This window comes from Sceloporus occidentalis, unplaced genomic scaffold (assembly GCF_023333645.1).
Source record: "Sceloporus occidentalis isolate IW3139 unplaced genomic scaffold, rSceOcc1.0.p SCAF_1, whole genome shotgun sequence".
Classification (NCBI taxonomy): Eukaryota; Metazoa; Chordata; class Lepidosauria; order Squamata; family Phrynosomatidae; genus Sceloporus; species Sceloporus occidentalis.
Window position 1 is genome coordinate 696,696 of NW_028316981.1, and position 18,157 is coordinate 714,852.

General features: G+C 44.1%; 1 protein-coding gene across 1 annotated transcript in view; it reads left to right on the forward strand.

Moving 5' to 3' along the window:
• Nucleotides 1–843: 843 nt before the first annotated feature.
• Nucleotides 844–18,157, forward strand: part of LOC149320299 (uncharacterized) — a 55,829-nt gene continuing 38,515 nt past the window's right edge. Inside the window, exons 1-10 of the mRNA XM_089499440.1 lie at nt 844–920; nt 3,209–3,702; nt 5,627–5,744; nt 6,837–6,940; nt 8,097–8,223; nt 9,408–9,511; nt 10,655–11,284; nt 12,863–13,587; nt 14,555–14,679; nt 16,904–17,194. Of these exons, the coding sequence (XP_089355566.1) occupies nt 3,265–3,702; nt 5,627–5,744; nt 6,837–6,940; nt 8,097–8,223; nt 9,408–9,511; nt 10,655–11,284; nt 12,863–13,587; nt 14,555–14,679; nt 16,904–17,194 (2,662 nt within the window). The 5' untranslated portion in view covers nt 844–920; nt 3,209–3,264. The remainder of the gene's footprint in view (nt 921–3,208; nt 3,703–5,626; nt 5,745–6,836; nt 6,941–8,096; nt 8,224–9,407; nt 9,512–10,654; nt 11,285–12,862; nt 13,588–14,554; nt 14,680–16,903; nt 17,195–18,157) is intronic.

Sequence of the window (18,157 nt, forward strand, 5' to 3'; positions counted from 1 at the left end):
AAATAGGTGTCCCTGCAAAAGCCTGCAAAGCATGTGAATGCAACACCCATGGCCCTACAAAAGCCTGTAAACTGTATGCAAAGTGCCTGCCTAGTGTGTGAACACCAAACCCAAGTGCCCCCAAAGCGCATGACTCTAGAATCTGTATCCCTGCAAAGGCCACCAAAGCAACACCCGTGATCATGCAAAAGCCTGCAAAGTATGTTTGATAAATTTATTACGATCAACTGATCAAACATCAAATAAACATTAGTCAACAAACATCATAATAAATCACAAATAAAGTGGCCACAGTGACTCCAACCCTTGTGTCCCTGCAAAGGCTGCAAAGAATGTGAATGCAACACTCATGTCCCTACAAACAGTGCCTGCAAGGTTTGTGTGTCTCGTGTGTGAAGGCTAAAACTGAATGCCTGCAAAGGCCTCCAATGTGTGCACACAAGATTCGCAACTCCAACACTAATCATCCTGCAAAGTATGTGAATGCAACATCCACCCTGCAAAAGCCTGCAAAACTGTGTGATTACAAATCTCATGTCCCCACAAAAGCCTGCAATGCATGGGACCCCAAATCCTTGCAAAGGGTGGGCATGCAAAAACCCCAGAGTCCCCCAAATCCATGAAAAGCATGTATGAAAGGTGTGTGAATTCAAAATTATCTCTGCAAAAGGGTGTGATCTCCTTTCCTTCTCCCAGTTTTTGCAAAAAAAAAATCTCTCTCTCTGTCACTGCAAAAAGGTAAAATGGGGGGAGGAAGTGACTCTCTAGGAATGCCTGCAAGCCCCGCCTTCCCCCTCTCCCCCCCCTTTCCTGGAGGGATTGAGTCTGGATGCCTAGAAGGGCAAGGAAACACCCACTTCCTTTCTGGGTTTTGCAAACCTCTCTGTTTGCAAATGCATTCTTCTGCCAGGGAGCTGGTGGTGAGTGCAAAGTGCATTGCAGGGGAGGGGGTGGAGGGATTGCAAGGTGAGGGTTAGGGTTTGTATTAAAGGCAAGGGGTCTAGGATCCCCCCCTGCACCCATGCAAAGGAGGCACAATGCCAGGGGAGTCTATAGTAGGGGTTGGAACCCTGGGATGTAGGGTAGTTTTTGGAGAGGCCCTGAAGATGCTCTCTGGCTGAGCATCCCAAAGGTTTCTTTGTCTAGTTAATAACCAGGGGATGGATCTGCACTCTAGGAATAATGCAATTTGGCCCCACTCTTCAGTGCTGTAGCTCCATCCTATGGGACCCTGGGGATTTGCAGTTTTGCAAAGTCTTTGGTCTTTCTCTGGGTGCATCCACACTGTGGAGATATTGCAGTTTGACCCCACTTAGAAATGCCATAACTCCATCCTATGGGACGCTGGGGATTTGTAGTTTTGCAAGGTCTTTGGCCTTTCAATGGGTGCATCTACACTGTGGAAACAATGCAGTTGGGTTCTACGTTCTACGTTTAAGTGCTGTAATGCCATCCTAAGGGATCTGTAGCCCCATCCTGAAGGGTCCTGGGGATATGTAGTTTTGCAAGGTCTTTTTTTAGCCATCTCTGCCCAAGAGGACAGGTGCATTCATCAAACTGCAAATCCCTGGATTTCATAGGACAGAGCCATGCCAATTAAAATTGGTGCCAAACTAAATTATTTTTTACAATGTGGGTGCATTTCTAATTTTCCTCCAGATAATTTCTGCTTGAAGTTAACCATAGAGTTGCACTGGAGGAGCGAATGTGGAGGGGCAAGTGTATACAGTGCACCCTTGTTTTACGTGGGGGAACCATTCCAGACCCCTCCATGTAAAACAAATAGCGCATATGCTTGAGTCCCATTGAAAATAATAGAGCTCATGCATGATGTGCAGCGTGGCATGCTGAAAGCTGCATAAAAGGTGCCCTTATATGATGCGGACACACTGTATTTAAGAACAACAATTGTGTTTTTAAAAAACAAGTGACCTTAGGCAGGTCACACACACTCAGCCTCAGGGGAAGGCAAAGGCAAACCTGCTCTGAACAAATCTGGCCAAGAAAATTTCAAGATATGTTCATTTCAGGATCACCATAAGTCAGAAACTACTTGAAGCACACAACAACAACAAAATTACAACAGATTCCCCTCTCCAGACTGGCCTCCAGTTATGCGCTTGTCAAATAGTTGCTGCGTACCTTCAAGTTGTTTCCCACTTACGGCGAACTTATCATGGGGGTTTCTTGGCAAGATTTGTTCAGCCTTCCTCGGGCTGAGAGAGTGTGACTGTCCCTCACCTTGTCCCTTCTCCCCTTAAGATTCCTCTCTGGATCAAGTACTTGGGCCTCACAGTGTACATAAGGGTGGATGTGTAATTCACAGCTGTAAGCATGACCAGACTTTCTATCAAAACTTAAATAGGAGAAACAGGGAGAAATGTAAGGTACTGCACTTGGACAGAAAAAATGAAATACATAGATATAGGATGGCGGACACCTGGCATAAGAAATCTTCATCTGAAAGGGATCTAGGAGTCCTAGCAGGCCACAAGTTGAACATGAGTCAATAGTGTGATGGAGCAGCTAAAAAGGCCAATGTGATTTTAGGCTGCATCAATAGAAGTATAGTATCTAGATCTAGGGAAGTAATAGTGTCACTGTATTCTGCCTTAGTCAGGCCTAAACTGGAATACTGTGTCCAGTTCTGGGCACCACAATTCAAAAAGGATGAGAAGCTGGAGGGTGACTAAAGTGGTGAAGGGTCTGGGAGCTGGGGATGTTTAGCCTGGAGAAGAGACAATTAAGAGGTGATATGATAGCCCTGTTTAAATATTTGAAGGGATGTCACATTGAGGATGGAGCAAGCTTAATTTCTACTGCTCCAAAGAACAAGATCAGGAATAATGGGTGCAAGCTCCAAGAAAAGGGATTCCACCTCAACATTAGGAAGAATTTCCTGACAGTAAGGGCTGTTCGACAGTGGAACAAACTCTCTCAATGGAGAATGGTGGAGTCTCCTTCCTTGGAAGTCTTTAAGCAGAGGCTGATTGTGTCTTCCTGCAAGGCAGAAGGGGGTTGGACTGGATGGCCCTTGGGGTCCTTCCACCTCTAGGATTCTAGGATCAGCCAGGCACAGTTGTAAGAAAAAGAATCAGCTAGTAGAAGTTCATTAGATGCATTTAGAGTGCACAAATGAGACATTTGCAAGACAGGATTCTTCTCTTTCTTTCTACTTATTCCTGACAGCCCTTCTTATTGTCTCAAGGAAGATATAGATAACGATTGCAGGAGACACAATCGTCGCATTGGGTTTGACTCCCAATGGTCTTGTTTGAGGGAGAACAGAGATCGAAGATGGAAAATCAAAAAGCTTCTGGTCCGGAGAGAGGGCACAGCCACCCACTTGTTTTCCCAGCTCAGAACAGCAGAGGATCCTGGGAAAGGACCACGGAGAAGATGGTCATCGGGGACGCCACCAGCTCCGAGAGTCAACGCCGGAACTTCAGGGAGTTTAGTTACCAGGACAAGGAGGGACCTCGAAGGATTTGCAGTCAGCTCCACAGCCTTTGCTGCCAGTGGTTGGAGCCGGACAAACGCACCAAGGCCCAGATGTTGGACCTGGTGTTGCTAGAGCAATTTCTGTCTGTCCTCCCCCCGGAGATAGGGAACTGGGTTCGGGAATGCGGGGCAGAGACCAGCGCCCAAGCAGTGGCCCTCGCAGAAGGCTTCCTCCTGAGCCAAGCAGAGCACAAAAACCAGGTGAGAGCATTTCCTTCAGGTAGTACCACATTGCTAAAAATGTTTCCAAGGGGGTCCTATACACCTAAAGCTTGTTCTGGGGTGCCTTCAAATTGTTTCCAACTCGTGGCATCCCTAAGGCTAATTTTTCATAGGATTTTCTTGGCAAGATTTGTTCAAAGAGGGTTTACCTCATCCTCCGAGGCTGAGATTACAGGGATTTAACTATATATCCCAGGATTCCATAGGATGGCACTACAGCACTTAAAGTAGGCATAATCTCTGCAGTGTCAATGCACCCTGCAATCAGCCATTGTGTTTGATTATCCTTTTGTAATCATACACCACAAGCTGTCTACTTTGTTTGTAGGTTAAACATTAGGAGGAACGTTTGCACTGATCACAAAATACAAGACTTTGATGCCACCAGAGAGCTGTTCACCTTTGGCCAAGATGCCAAGAATAAACCCAAAAAGTCATCTGCTAGGCACTGTTGTAAGGGGCATGTACACACACTGAAATCATAGAATCCTAGAGTTGGAAGGTATCCCAAGGGCCATCCTTCTGCCATGCAGGAATACACATTCAAAGCACTCTTTCACAGATGAGCATCCAGTCTCTGTTTAAAAACCTCCAAAGGAGACTCCACCACCCTCTAAAGGAGTGTCTTCCACTGTCAAATGGCTCTTATCGTCCAGCTGTTCTTCCTAATGTTGTAGCTTGCATCCATTGTTCTTGGTCCTATTCTCTGGATCAGCAGAAAACAAGCTTGCTTCATCGCCAATAAGACTTTCCTTCAAACATTTAAACAAGTCTATCATGTCACCCCTTTACCATCTCTCTTGCAGGCTAAATGTACCTAGCTTCCTAACCCTGATCCATCTTTGGGATCTGGCATACAGGCCCTAGGCTGATTTGGGTAGAATCTGTGGTTTAAGGGAGCTGGTTCTACCACTTGCAAAGGGGGATATTGGAACCCAACAGCTCAAGGACCTGGGTGTTTTCCTCTGCTGTAGACCCCTGGCTGCATCAGTTTACAGTCAATAAAACTTAACTTATATGATTTTTGAGTGTCAGGTATTGGCACTGAATGAAGCCTGAAATTACAGCTGTAACACATCCAAAATGGTGAAAGGTCTGGAAACCACCAAGCCCTGTGAGGACCTAGGGAGCTGGATATGTTTAGCCTGGAAAAGAGGTTAAGAGGTGGTATGGTAGCCCTGTTTAAATAATTGAAGGGATTGATTGATTGATTGAAATTTTATTTCTATACCGCCGTTCCTACGATCATGGTGGTTTACAAACAGTACAGATACAATACAATACAAATTAAAAAACAAAACAAAACAAAAACAAAAGAGAACAAGTTTAACAATGAAAGATACCCCAGATAAAACCAAACATAGTTATACATCATTAAAATCCATCATAAAAACAGTTAAAAATTACTAATCAATCTAAAAATACAATACAATACAATCCACGATACATAGGGGAAAAACAATCAGGACATGTGAGGGAAGGCTTGACAGAATAAATGAGTCTTCAGGTTCTTCTTGAACGACTCCAGGGAGGGGGCTAAGCGGAGCTCCTCAGGGAGATCGTTCCAAGATTGCCGGGCCGCAACAGAAAATGCCCTTTGCGCCGTTGATACAAATCTAGTCTTGGGAACACTCAGAAGATTTTTCCCACCTGATCTGAATGTCATGTTGAGGAGGGAGCATGCTTGTTTTCTGCTGCTCCAGAGAACAGGACCTGGACAATGGATGCAAGCTACAGGAAAAGAGATTCCAGCTCAACATTAGGAAGGACTTTCCTGACAGTAAGGGCTATTTGACAATGGTCTCTTCCAACTCTGTAACTGGTTACCATTTAGAACACTTTGCTTGTCCCATTGCCTAATTCTCTTCCTCCTGCTTTCTTGGGGTCTTTGCCTCTTTCCCAGGTCAAGGATGAAGCCATTCCAGATTTCCCTGTGACAGAGAAGATACTGCCAAATGTTGCACAAAAGCCCCTGTTCAAGTGGATTGTGCAAGAAGGAGATGCAGGTGCCACTTTGCCAGGTAAGGGGGCATAGTGCATCCCACCCCAATGTGCATTGGGCACTGATGCACATTGGTCACAGTGTGCATCAGAAACCCTCGTTGGTATCCCAATATGCATCTTCTCAATTCACTAAGAGATTTCTTAGGATCTCTGTTACTCAACTAAGGGCTTGTCAACTGCAGGGCCAAAAGAGTCAACTGCAAACTGTGTTCACATCAGAAGAGCAGCTCAGCAGTCAATCCAAGCAGTCTCTGCATTAAAGTTCTATATGGTTTCATCCCAATTATCTAAAGACTTGTCTCCTCCCATATAATCCACCCTGCGCACTCACAGCAGGGTCACCATGGGTCGAGATCGACTCAAAGACAGTTAACACCAACAACAGGACTAGTTTGGTGACTGTCACTTTCCATCAGCTGCCCCCAAATTGTGGAATGACTGCCAGAAGAGATTCAACAGCTGAAAACACTGTCTGAATTTAAAAGAGCATTGAATGCCAGTCTTTTCCAGCAGGCTTATTCAGACTATTTTTAAATTGTGAATTTAGATGTTGAATTTTAAATGTGGACTGTTTTGAATTGTATGTGTCTTATTTATCCTTTTAAACTGTTGCTTGTTTTAATTAATGTATTGCAATGGATATTGTTCATTGTTGATTTATTGTTGTTCCTCACCTTGATCCATGAGGGCAGGAGGATAAGAATTATTATTATTATTATTATTATTATTATTATTATTATACTCACCATTCACTCCAGCTCTTACAAGAAAATCCAGAGTGCTCTGAAGCAATGTCAGGTGGCTGTTTACATAGCTGGCACGAATCACTCCCTCTGAGGTCACAACAAGGTGCCCAGCCATCTGATCAACACTGGGTGCCCTGTTTTTGCTCCATGCCAATGGTGTGGTGTTGCCAAACAGAACAACGGTAGACAGCCGTATGGCATCACTCCAGAGTGCTCACTTAACAGGGACTGCTTCAGGGCCAGAATACTCCAGGCTGCTATCAATGCATTCTGGCCAATGTAGCTTCAACCTGAGTATACATAAAGTTATGTTAAGCTAAAAAGGTGATATAGATAACAGCGATCTTTCTGTTTTTCTTGCAGGGCATGGAAGGATAGTCAGACAGAACACAATATCGCTGGAGGTTCCTTTGCGGCCATCTTCTCTCTATGGCGAACTCAAATCACTTGCTGTTCAGTCGGATCAGGTAGGAAAAGGTTAAACAGAGATAAAAGTTGGGCTGAAGATGATGTGCAGAAGGTCTCTAACTCCAAATAAGCTGCTGGAAATGCCTCAGCATGAGTCAAACCAGAGTTGGGGATGTCAAGACAAGGTTGTGTGTTGTGCTGTTTGCCTTCAAGTTGTTTCCCACTTAGGGCGACCCTAAGGAGAACCTGTCATGGGTTTTTCTTGGCAAGTTTAGTCAGAGGGGGTTTGCCATGGCCTTCCTGTGAGGCTGAGAGAGTGTGGTGTGGTTTGCCCAAGGTCACCCAGGGGGTTGGTATCCTTGCACTCCAAGCGGCAAATCAAACCCTGGTCTCCAGAGTTTAGCCCAGTGCTCAAACCACTATGCCAAACTGGCATGTCCTTTTTCCGATGTGGTGGACTCATAAGGAGGCAAAAGGTTTACTACTCTAAAATTGATAGGCTCATCCAAAATAATCTAAAGGTAGACTTTGTAATGTGAAGGGAAATATTTTTGCTGGGCATTGTGGAGAAAAAACTGGAGAGGAATTGCTTCTTCGATATATAACAACAGCAGGAAAAATAAACAGACCAAAGAGCCAATAAGGGAGGAACGGATTCATGTTACTTCTAAAGGATATGCCAATTGAAGATTTTTTAAAAAATAATTGGAAATCATTTGTGGATATTATAAGTGATAAGAAATCTAGCATTTATTTAATTATTTTATGTATTTATACCCTGCCCTTCAGCACTAAAGGCTATCAGAGCGGCTTACAATTATTATTTTTAATTAGACAGGTTATTGGTAATGTAATAATTTGTGGTTATGTGTATACAGGGCGCCGCCATTATCACGCCACCGTGACATGCTAGGGTTGCGGGGCGTGCGGTGGCACTGCCCTTGGGCAACCCTAGCATGTATCCAGGCCGGTGCAAAGCACCAGTCTGGAAAGCCCCAATGTTTTTTATAAAAAGAGTTAGGGATTTGTCCTGGACAAATCTTTCTGCAAATGAAAGGATCCTCCCTCTTTGTTTCTTTTTCTCTCTCTGTGCTTCACAGCTGTTTAAGATGAAACGTCTTAAGAAAGGATCTCATTTCTCACCAAATCACCATTTTTACTTCTCTTAATTGTATGACCTCCCTGTTCAAACCATTTGTTTCTTCCTTTGGCCAGTTTCCAGTGACCCTGGAGGAGGTGACGGTGCATTTCACAGAGGAAGAGTGGATGCTGCTGGACCCGGGCCAGAGGGCTCTCTACGAGGAAGTCACACAGGAGAATTATGGGCATTTTTCCTCCCTAGGTAGGGATCCCCAATGCAATTAGTAGCCAGTAGACATGAAAAGTTCTTGGGAGGTATCCTTGCACTCCAGCAATATTGCAGTGGTTAACAGTGGCTTGTCTATATCCATGGGATAACTGTTATATGCATATGACAGCTGTTCCAGTTGGTGGCATATAAGAAACCATCAGAGCCTTGGTAGAACACTCTCTTCTTCTTCTGAGGTTGGCAGGATTGTTGGGTCTTTAAAGTCTATACCAGTTATTCCCAAAATCTGCCTTTCTAGATGTTTTGGACTCCCGGGATCCCAAACCTACACAACTTGGCAGTAGGAAAGGGCCAGAATTAAAAGAGGCTAAACTTCTTTGGGTCGCAGATAGGTTTTAATTAAATATTAATGAATTAATAATTATTAATATTAATTTCATCCTCCTCTTCCACTGTCCAGCCATTTCCTCTGTTGAAAGCTGAGTGGTGGAGGAGCCTTGCCCTTCCTCCTCCTCCATTCAGCCTTCTCTTCCAGAGAAGGCTGAGCAGCAATGTAGGGCTAGCTTCTGCCCCTCTTCCTCCTCCACTGCCCTCAGGAAAAAGCCATGCAGCAAAAGAACCTTGCAGGTGAGTGTTCACTCGCCTTCCTCCACCACTGCCACCAGTCCTTTTCCTCAGGAGAAAGCCAGATGGCGGAGGAGGCCTGCAGGGCAAGTGTTTGCCCATCCTCCTCCTCCTTCAGCTGGACTTTCCCTTAGGAGAAAGCTAAGCAGCAGAGGAGGTTTGTAAGGCAAATATCTGCCCTTCTTCCTCCTCCTTCACATAGCCCTCTCCTCAGAAGGTTGAGCAGCAGAGGAGCCTTGAAGTTGTTCAACATCTTCATAGGCCATCCAAAATCCTTTGGTGGGCCATAAGCGCCCCCCCCCCCCCCCCCCCCCGCAGGCCATATGCCCTTGATGATGATGATGACGACGACTCCTACTGCTGTTACTGTGGAAGCCACATCCCTGGGTTTATAGTCCCTGAGCAAAGCTACTGAGAGTGTTTTGGTACTGATGACAAGGACTCACGAAGTTGACTTGATGGAAATTAACAACAACCGCCCTTGAGTCCCAATATTAGGAAAAGGGCTCAATATAAATGACTAAAATAATTTGCTGTTCTTAGGGAGCTAATATACACATTCTAAAATGCATCGCCTTCTGTTTTTCTAACAGGAAATGGGATGCAGGTCGGAGACAGCGAAATGACCCTGGATGTTCCTTCTCGGCTGTCTTCCCTTTCGGGTGGAATAGATACACTCGCTGCACAGTTTGATCAGGTGGGGGAAGAATCATCAAGGATAAGGGATGGGGTTTATCCTATGTAAATCTTCAAATTCCTGAAAGAAAAGGCTCTACTGTAACAAGAATTTGCATACATGGGATGCAGCACTATTCAACATCTATATGAATGATGGATAATAGAATGGGGGCATGCTTATCAGATTTGGAGATGACGCCAATTAGGAGAGGTAGGTAATACCCCAGAGGACAGGATCAAAATTCAAAATCACCTTAATAGATTAGAACACTGGGCCATAACTAACAAAATGAATTTCAAAAGGGAGAAATGTAAGGTACTACATTTAGCAGTAGAAATGGAAGGTTCATATATAGGGAGCACCTAGCTTGACAACAGTACATGTGAAAGGAATCTAGGAGTCTTAGTAGACTACAAGCTGAACATGAGTACAGTGTGATGTGGCAGCTAAAAAGGCCAATTCTATTTTAGACTGCATCTGTAGGAGTCTAGAGTCCTGGCTGAGGGAAATAATATTGCCACTGTATTCTGCTTTGCCCAGATCTTCCCTGACATATTGTGTCCAGCTCTGGGCATCACAATTCAAGAAGGATGAGGACAAGCTGAAGCGTGTCCAGAAGAGGGCAACCAAAATGGTGGAAGGTCTGGAAACCACCAAGCCCTATGCGGAGCTGCTGAGGGATCTGGGGATGTTCAACCTGGGGAAGAGAAAGTTGAGAGTGCCATGTTAGCCATGCTTAAATATTGGAAGGGCTATTATATTGAGGATGGAGCAAGCTTGTTTTCTGCTGCTCCAGAGAGTAAGGGCTTGTCTACACTGACAGAAAAATGTTCACCCATCTTGTTGCAGCACATTTTCCTGCTTCATAGTGACCTAGTGAATGCCACATTCATTCCAGTGATATCGGAGTGAACAGATGCACATTCCCCTTTTCAAACTCACAGTGATGCAAAAGGGAGATCCTTTGAATGTTATACTGTATACCTTGCAATATTTTCCTCCACACAACTATATTCACACCTTTTAAAAAATTCCATCATGCCAGTCACCTTTTGTTTCCCACCCATCAGCATTCCCATTAGCTGCTTTGTATGAATGGGCAGGCATGCTGCAGTTTTAAGTTATCCTGCACACATTATGCAACCGCCATTGCCTTAACAGGTCATTGTCGCTTGCAGTCAGGGATTGGAGATTGCAGGAATGAAGACCACATTGGAGGTGTGCTTGGCAGTGATTACCTTGCTGAAAACCACTATCGCGGTGCGTGATGCGCTGGACATATTCTATCGCAGGCGCAGAATGCAACGCCAAAGAACCATAGAAAAACGTCATCGAGAGTACATGCGACACCGTGCTCTGGCTTTGCAGTGGGCTGCTAGCCTCAATTCAGTCAATCCGGCTGTGCTCGAGATTCCTCGTGGGCCTGGACAGGCTCCTCGTACGTGGGTGTGCGTAAGAAGCCGGGACTGGTGGAACAACTTTGTCACGACGGCGTGGTCGGACGAAGAGTGGTACAACGTGTTCCGAATGTCCCGCAACACGTTTTTCCAGATAGTGGAGCTGCTTCGTCCAAAAGTGCAGAAGCAAGACACTATCATGAGGCGGGCCATTCCTGTAGAGGAAAGACTCGCAATCACCCTATGGGTGCTTGCGAACCGGTGTTCGTGTCGACGTGTGGCTCAGCAGTTTGGAGTTGGCCGGTCCACAGTTTCAAACATTTTCATGGAGGTCATACTGTCAATGGAAATGGTTCTTCTGCCCCGCACCATTTTCCTGGGAAATGTTCAGGAGGTATGTATTGCTGTTAATGCAATTCCTTTCTGTTATGTTTACCCTGATCTGTGCATGGATTGCCATTTCTGCCCCCTGATCTGCTCCCATGATCTGCGCATTGATTGTCATTTCTGCCCCCAATCTCTGCATTGATTGTCATTTCTGCTCCCTGATCTAATCATGGATTGTCATTTCTGCCCCCATTCTTGAATGCAATGTCAATAGATTGTGTAATCACATGTACCATATGTATGGAGGGATGTGGAAAAGGACAGCTAAAGTTAGGATTTATAAAATCTCACACTATCTATGAACATTTGTATGAAAAACTGGTTTGTATACATATATGTGTGTGTGTTTGTGTTTTTAAATAACTTCCAGATATACCAGTAGCGAGTACATATCTATACTGCTTATCTGTACACTTAAGCACTTCCTAAACAGTGTACAATGTGTAAGCCAATTGCCCCCAACAAGCTGGGTACTCATTTTAGAAACCTGTGGAAGGATGCAAGACTGAGTCAGCCCTGATCCCTTGGCTGGTAATGAACTAGTGGCTACAGACATTTAACCACTGCACCACTAAAACTCTCACCATATAATAATATAAGCATCTCAGTAAAACAATACATGGAATATAACATAAAAAGACTGAAAGCAGGAGAATATCTGTGGATTACTCTTCACATTCATTGATTCTTTTCTGATAAGGAAATTCTAAAAAAATATTCCAGTCATTGATGAAGACTTGTTGTCAAAAGGCCTTTGGCTGCAAGTAGTTGTGAACTGTCATTGACGAAACCAGCCTGACTTAATTCTTTCCTATCAAGACATTTGCTTCAGTCATTTGTCTCTTGAAGGACACTTACACTGTTGGAGATTGAATTCATCCCAGTTTCTTGCCTTCAAAAAGACTTTTGCTTTCCAAGAAACTGCAGGTCTCCTCACAAGGCATTGGTTCTTTTCCTTGTATCTTTGATGTATTATTTTATTGATTTGATTATATTACAGTCAGCCTGCCATATCCATGGATTGTTTTTTATCCACAGATTCAAACAGCCACAGCTTGAAAATATATATAAATGCCAAAAAAGCAAACCTTGATTTTGCCATTTTATGTAAGAGTCACAATTTTACTATGTCACTGTATTTAATGGGACTTGAGCATCCATGGATATTGGTATCCACAGGGCTTCTGGAAGCAAACCCCAGTGGATGCCAAGGGCCCACTGTATACGGTATATTTGAAATATATACCATATGCAGATCTGTGAAATATATACCATATACAGACTTTTATACGCACATATACATGAAGGTATACGTAAAGGTAACAGGATTATCTAGTCGTGACCGATTGTAGTCATGACTGACGTGTGTCTGTGTGCGTATCATAGAATACAGAATTCACAACTACTATACACAAAGTTTTTCAGGTAAATTTTCATAGACAGTGTGACATTTTATAACTCCTAACTTTAGCTGTTCTTTTCCTTAGAGATTTTATGTTTTTCAATTTCACCTGTAGGGAGGTACATGCCTATAACTGTATTAATTGTCTTTTTCCTTCCCGTTCCCACTTTGCTTCCCACACAGATCATGGAAGGGTTCTCTGAATTGGGATTCCCGCAGGTGGTGGGGGCAGTGGATGGATGCCATTGCCAAATCCTTTTGCCGGTGAGACAAGGAGGGGAGTTTATCATCCATAAGCACACTTACCCTGTCCTGCTTCAAGCGACTGCTGACCACACTGGACGCTTTCTAGATGTGGAGATTGGCTGGAGTGACCAGGATCACGATTCACACATCATCAGGAACTCGGCAATTTACAAGGCCATGGAGGCAGGGACTTTTGTCCCAGGAAACCCAACCATTACTGTGTTGGGCCAGCAGGTCGGACCACTGCTCCTGTCAGACAGTGACTACCCCATCCGAAAGTGGCTGATGAAGCCATACGAGGGTACCCTAACTGAAAAACAGGCACTCTTTAACAAGCATCTGAGTCGTGCCCAGAATGTAGTGAAAAGGGCATTTGCCCGATTGAAAGCCCGTTGGAAATGCCTGACTGCTTCATTGGAGGTGGCCGAAAAGAATGTCCCCTCAGTCATCGCCGCATGTGTGAGCTTGCATAATATATGCGAGACCAAGGGAAAAATTCTGGATATCATTCCTCATCAGTTGGGGGAGTACGTGCGGGACACCTCAGGGGCACCGATAGTGAACCGTGAGGAACAGAAAACACAAGAAGGGGAGGCTGTGCGGGATGCGCTCGCAGAATACTTCTGGACTGGAGAAGATGCAGTGCGGTGTGAAAACCCTTAGTACTTGTTCGGACCTTGTTACCACTACGGGGATGTTCAGAGAGGGCTTTGGGTTGTTTGGAGAGTTCTATGTTGCTTTTTATGTTCATTAAAAATATTCAGTGAGAAATAAAAATATTTTATAATAATGTTCAATAAAAAAAGATGTTAGTTGTGGTGAAACCTGTTGTGTCTGTTGTCTGTTGGGCGATCTGTGTGGCTTTTCCTGCTGCGGGTGGGAGGGCAATAGTAAGAAGGTTACCAGAGTTACATTTCGGGTGACACAAAATGTCCAGAGGAGGGTGACCAAAATGGGGGAATGTCTGGAAACCACCAAGCCCTGTGAAGAGTGGCTTAGGGAGCAGGATATGTTTAGGCCAGGAAAGACAAGGTTCACAGGTTATAGGGTAGGGGTATCATACTGAGGTGGGAGCAAACTTATTTGCTGCTGCTCCAGAGAATAGGACATGGAGGAATGGGTGCACACTATAGGAAAGGAGATTCCACCTCAATATTAGGCAGAACTTCCTGACAGTAAAAGCTGTTAGACAGTGGAAGATGGTCTTTCAAAGTTTGGTAGAGAATTATAGAATCATAGAGTTGGAAGAGACTATAAGGGCCATCCAGTCCAACCCCATTCTGCCCTGCAGGATCTCTCAATCAAAGCATCCCCGACAGATGGCCATCCAGCCTCTGCTTAAAGACCTCCAAGGAAAGAGACTCCACTACACTCTGAGAATCTCCTTTGGAGGTTTTCAAAGAGGGACTGGATGGTCATCTGTTGGGGGTGCTTTGATTGTGTCTTCCTGCATAACAGAATGTATTGGACTGGATGGTCCTTGGGGGAGGTCGCTTCCAGATCTATGGATCTGTAACTAATGAAGTTTTGGATGGATGAAATCCAACCTCCATCCATCCCATTGTTTGCTATCAGTTTTGAGTCATAAACTATCACTGAGCAGAACCTGTCCTTTCTCTTCTTTCAGAGTCCCTTGACCTGCGAGGAGGTGGTTGTGAGTTCCATAGAGGAAGAATGGAATCTGGTGGATCCAAGACAGAAGACTCTGCAGGGAGAGGTCACAGAAGACAGTTACAGGACTCTGGTCTCCCTAGGTAAGGTCCCCTTTTCCCTTTGGCTCAGCAGTTCTGAGCGTCACCTATTTCTTTAGACCATTAGAGCTGGTCAACAGTAGAAGACACAGGCTTGGAGGGTGATGGAGTCTCTTTTGGAGGCTTTTAAACAGAGGCTGAATGGCCATCTCTTGGGGGTGCTTTTGGTGTGTCTTTCTGTAATTTGGTCTCTTCCAATTCTATTATTCTGTGATTATTTTCAAGCCCACATTTCTCCTCGCAGAGGACCTACAGATGATTTTTGTTATCAGTGCACTGTGGGGGCTGTCATTGGGGACAACTGTGGTTGGTCAATGCTCTCAGAATGTACTGTTAACCGTAAATAAAGTTTTTACAATTTTATTTTATTGCTTTACTCAAATGATGGACTACAACACCCATATCTCCAGGATGTTAATTGCAGTTTCACTTACAAGCATCCAGGATGGGAAAGGTCTCTCTAGGCATCTGGAGGTCCTTCTGTGTGACTTCAGGTCAGTTTCCAGCAGGAGGCTGCCTCTTCATGCCTACAGAGACCATCTCTTTAGGCATCTGGAGGTCCTCCATCGCAACTATGGTCTACTTCCATTACAAAGAACTTCCTGATTGTAAGATCTGTTTAAAAATGGTCTCTGTTTAAAAACCTCCAAAGAAGGAGGCTCCACTACTCTCTAAGGCACTCTTCCACTGTTGGAAAGCTATTATCATCAAGTTCTTCCTAATCCTAGAATCCTAGGAAGGGACCCAAAGGACCATTGAGTCCAACTCTTCTGCCATGCAGACACAATCCAGCACTCCCGACAGATGGTCATCTGGGGTTTGAACCCACTGCTCCATATTTGCTCCATATCCAAGGGACTGAATGGCCCTTCAGGTCATCTTCCAACCATGATTCTTTGATTTCCTGTTCTCTGGAGCATCAGAAAATAAGCTTGCTCCATCCTCAATATGATGCCCCTTCAAATATTTAACAGGGCTGTCATGTCATCTCCTAACTTTCTTTTCAGGCTAAACATCCCCAGCTCCGTAAGTCTCTCCTCAGAGGGCTTGATGGGTGCTGACGTTTCACCATGCTTAACAAAGATAATAATAATAATAATAATAATAATAATAATAATAATAATAATATGTATACCGCCCTATGGCAAACCAATCCGGGCGGTTGACAACAGTAAAATATAAAATATAACAATTAAAAACACTTTATCCCTCCCCCCCTTAAGACAGTATTAAATAGTATAACATATTATAAACACAATATCAATGCATAAAAACAACAATTAAAAACTAAAAACCCTGATATCCCTCTGTTGATCCTCAACCATCACTAAGATGGGGCCACGGGAGGAATGAGGGAATCAGGGAACCTGGGCCAGGATGGTTAATCTGGAAAGGCCTGCCGGAAGAGATCCGTCTTGACCGCTTTTTTAAAGCTGTCTAATGATGTTATCTGACGGATCTCATCCGGCAGGTTGTTCCAGAGTTTGGGGGCGACAGCAGAGAACGCCCTCTGGGAGGTCGCCGCTATCCTAGATTTTAAAGGCTGTAGTAAGTTCTTCCCAGAGGACCGGAGAGCGCGGGGAGGGTTGTACGGGAGGAGGCAGTCCCAAGCCATTTATGGCTTTAAAGGTGATAACCAACACCTTGTACTGGGCCCGGAAGCTGATAGGCAGCCAGTGGAGGGACCTCAAAACCGGAGTAATGTGGTCCCTCCTAGATGTTCCTGAGACAAGCCTGGCTGCCATGTTTTGAACCAGCTGTAATTTCCGAGTCAAGCACAGGGGTAGCCCCATGTAGAGTGCATTACAGAAGTCAAGGCGTGAGGTTACCAGCGCGTGCACAACCGTCTCGAGATCCCTTACTTCCAGAAAAGGGCACAGCTGGCGTATCAGCCAAAGCTGATAACAGGCACTCCTGACTGTCGCATTTACCTGATTTGTCATCAGGAGCGACGAGTCAAGAAGCACCCCCAGACTGCGAACACAGTCGCTGGAGGAGAGTGTGACCCCATCCAGGACTGGAGGTTGCAACCCAATTCTTGGTTTCGGGGCCGCTACCATGAGCACCTCCGTCTTGTCTGGATTCAGTTTCAATCTGTTTTTCCTCATCCAGCCCATTACCGCTTGAAGACATTCATTGAGAGAAGAGATGCCATCGGAATTCAAGGCCGATGAACGAGATACGGAGAAATAGATTTGGGTGTCATCAGCGTACTGATAACACCCAGCACCAAAGTTAAGAGAGATGCAGCTGAAACAGCTCTGGTCAGATTCAGATGCCTATGAGTTCTACAGGCTGCTGATGACACTAGGGCATTGTTTCCTTCCTTCCTTCCATTTTTGCATCCTTCTTTCCATGTTTTCTAGAGCTGGAAGTGCCAGCAGTAATGTCTACTTTTCCACATTTCTAAAAGGGACTCCGGATCACAGCTCGGATTTCATCTCCTGGCAGGAGGAAGAGGATGATCCATTTGCAGACACCTCAGAGGAAGAGGAGGAAGAAGAAGAGATATCAACAGGTACAGGCATTCGGGCGGGGAGATGTTTGTTCTGGTGTATTGGTCGATGAATTCTTTTCCCCAAATATGCTCCAGCAAATGATCAGAGAAATGGCCAGGGGAGAATTCAGGTTGCATCTGCACTGCATAATTTAATGCATGTCGACACCACTTTAGCTGCCGTGGCTCATTGCTAGGGAATCCTGTGATTTATAGTAGTTGCTGTTTTGCGATATATTTATTATTGTTATTGTGTATAATATTTATTATTTATTATTTATTATATTTATCGTTATTCAGACAGACCAATATTTCACGTAAAAATAATGACATTAATATCATTAAAAACAACAACAACATAATTGCAGAACACAGTAAAATGATTTCCTAAACCTCTAATGCTTGGTTATAGCCTTGGTTCCTTTATAGCTATTGATATAGATATAGACATATTTTGTTGACGTTGAACTAAATTCTTGTCCTCCACCCTATTTCATCACCTAATTTTGCATTGATTTAATTTTTATACCTCCATAATCTAATCCTGTCATCATTCTTGTCTGGACATTGTTCTTTGTTAGTTCATTTTTGATATTTGCTTTTATATATATTTATATTATCATTTCAACTTATATATTCTATAGGATCGACATGAAGGAGAAAGCCAGCAGTAAAATTTATGTATTCTATCATCAATATCCAATCCTTATCAAATTAGTTTATAGGTCTGCTTCTTAGAGGTTGTGTCAATTTGTCATTTTGTGAGATACTTAGTCTCCCCTGATACAGAGAGCTTTGGTGCCGCAACAAATTACAGATCCCAGGATGCCATAGCATTAAATGGTATCAAACGGTGTTACTTCTGCAGTGGAGATCAGTGTTGCCAACAAACCTTGAAGGTAGTCCCCAGAATGTTTTACAAAATCCCCAGAATTCCTCAATATTTATTATTATTATTCAGTCAAAATCTCCAGAAATAAATTA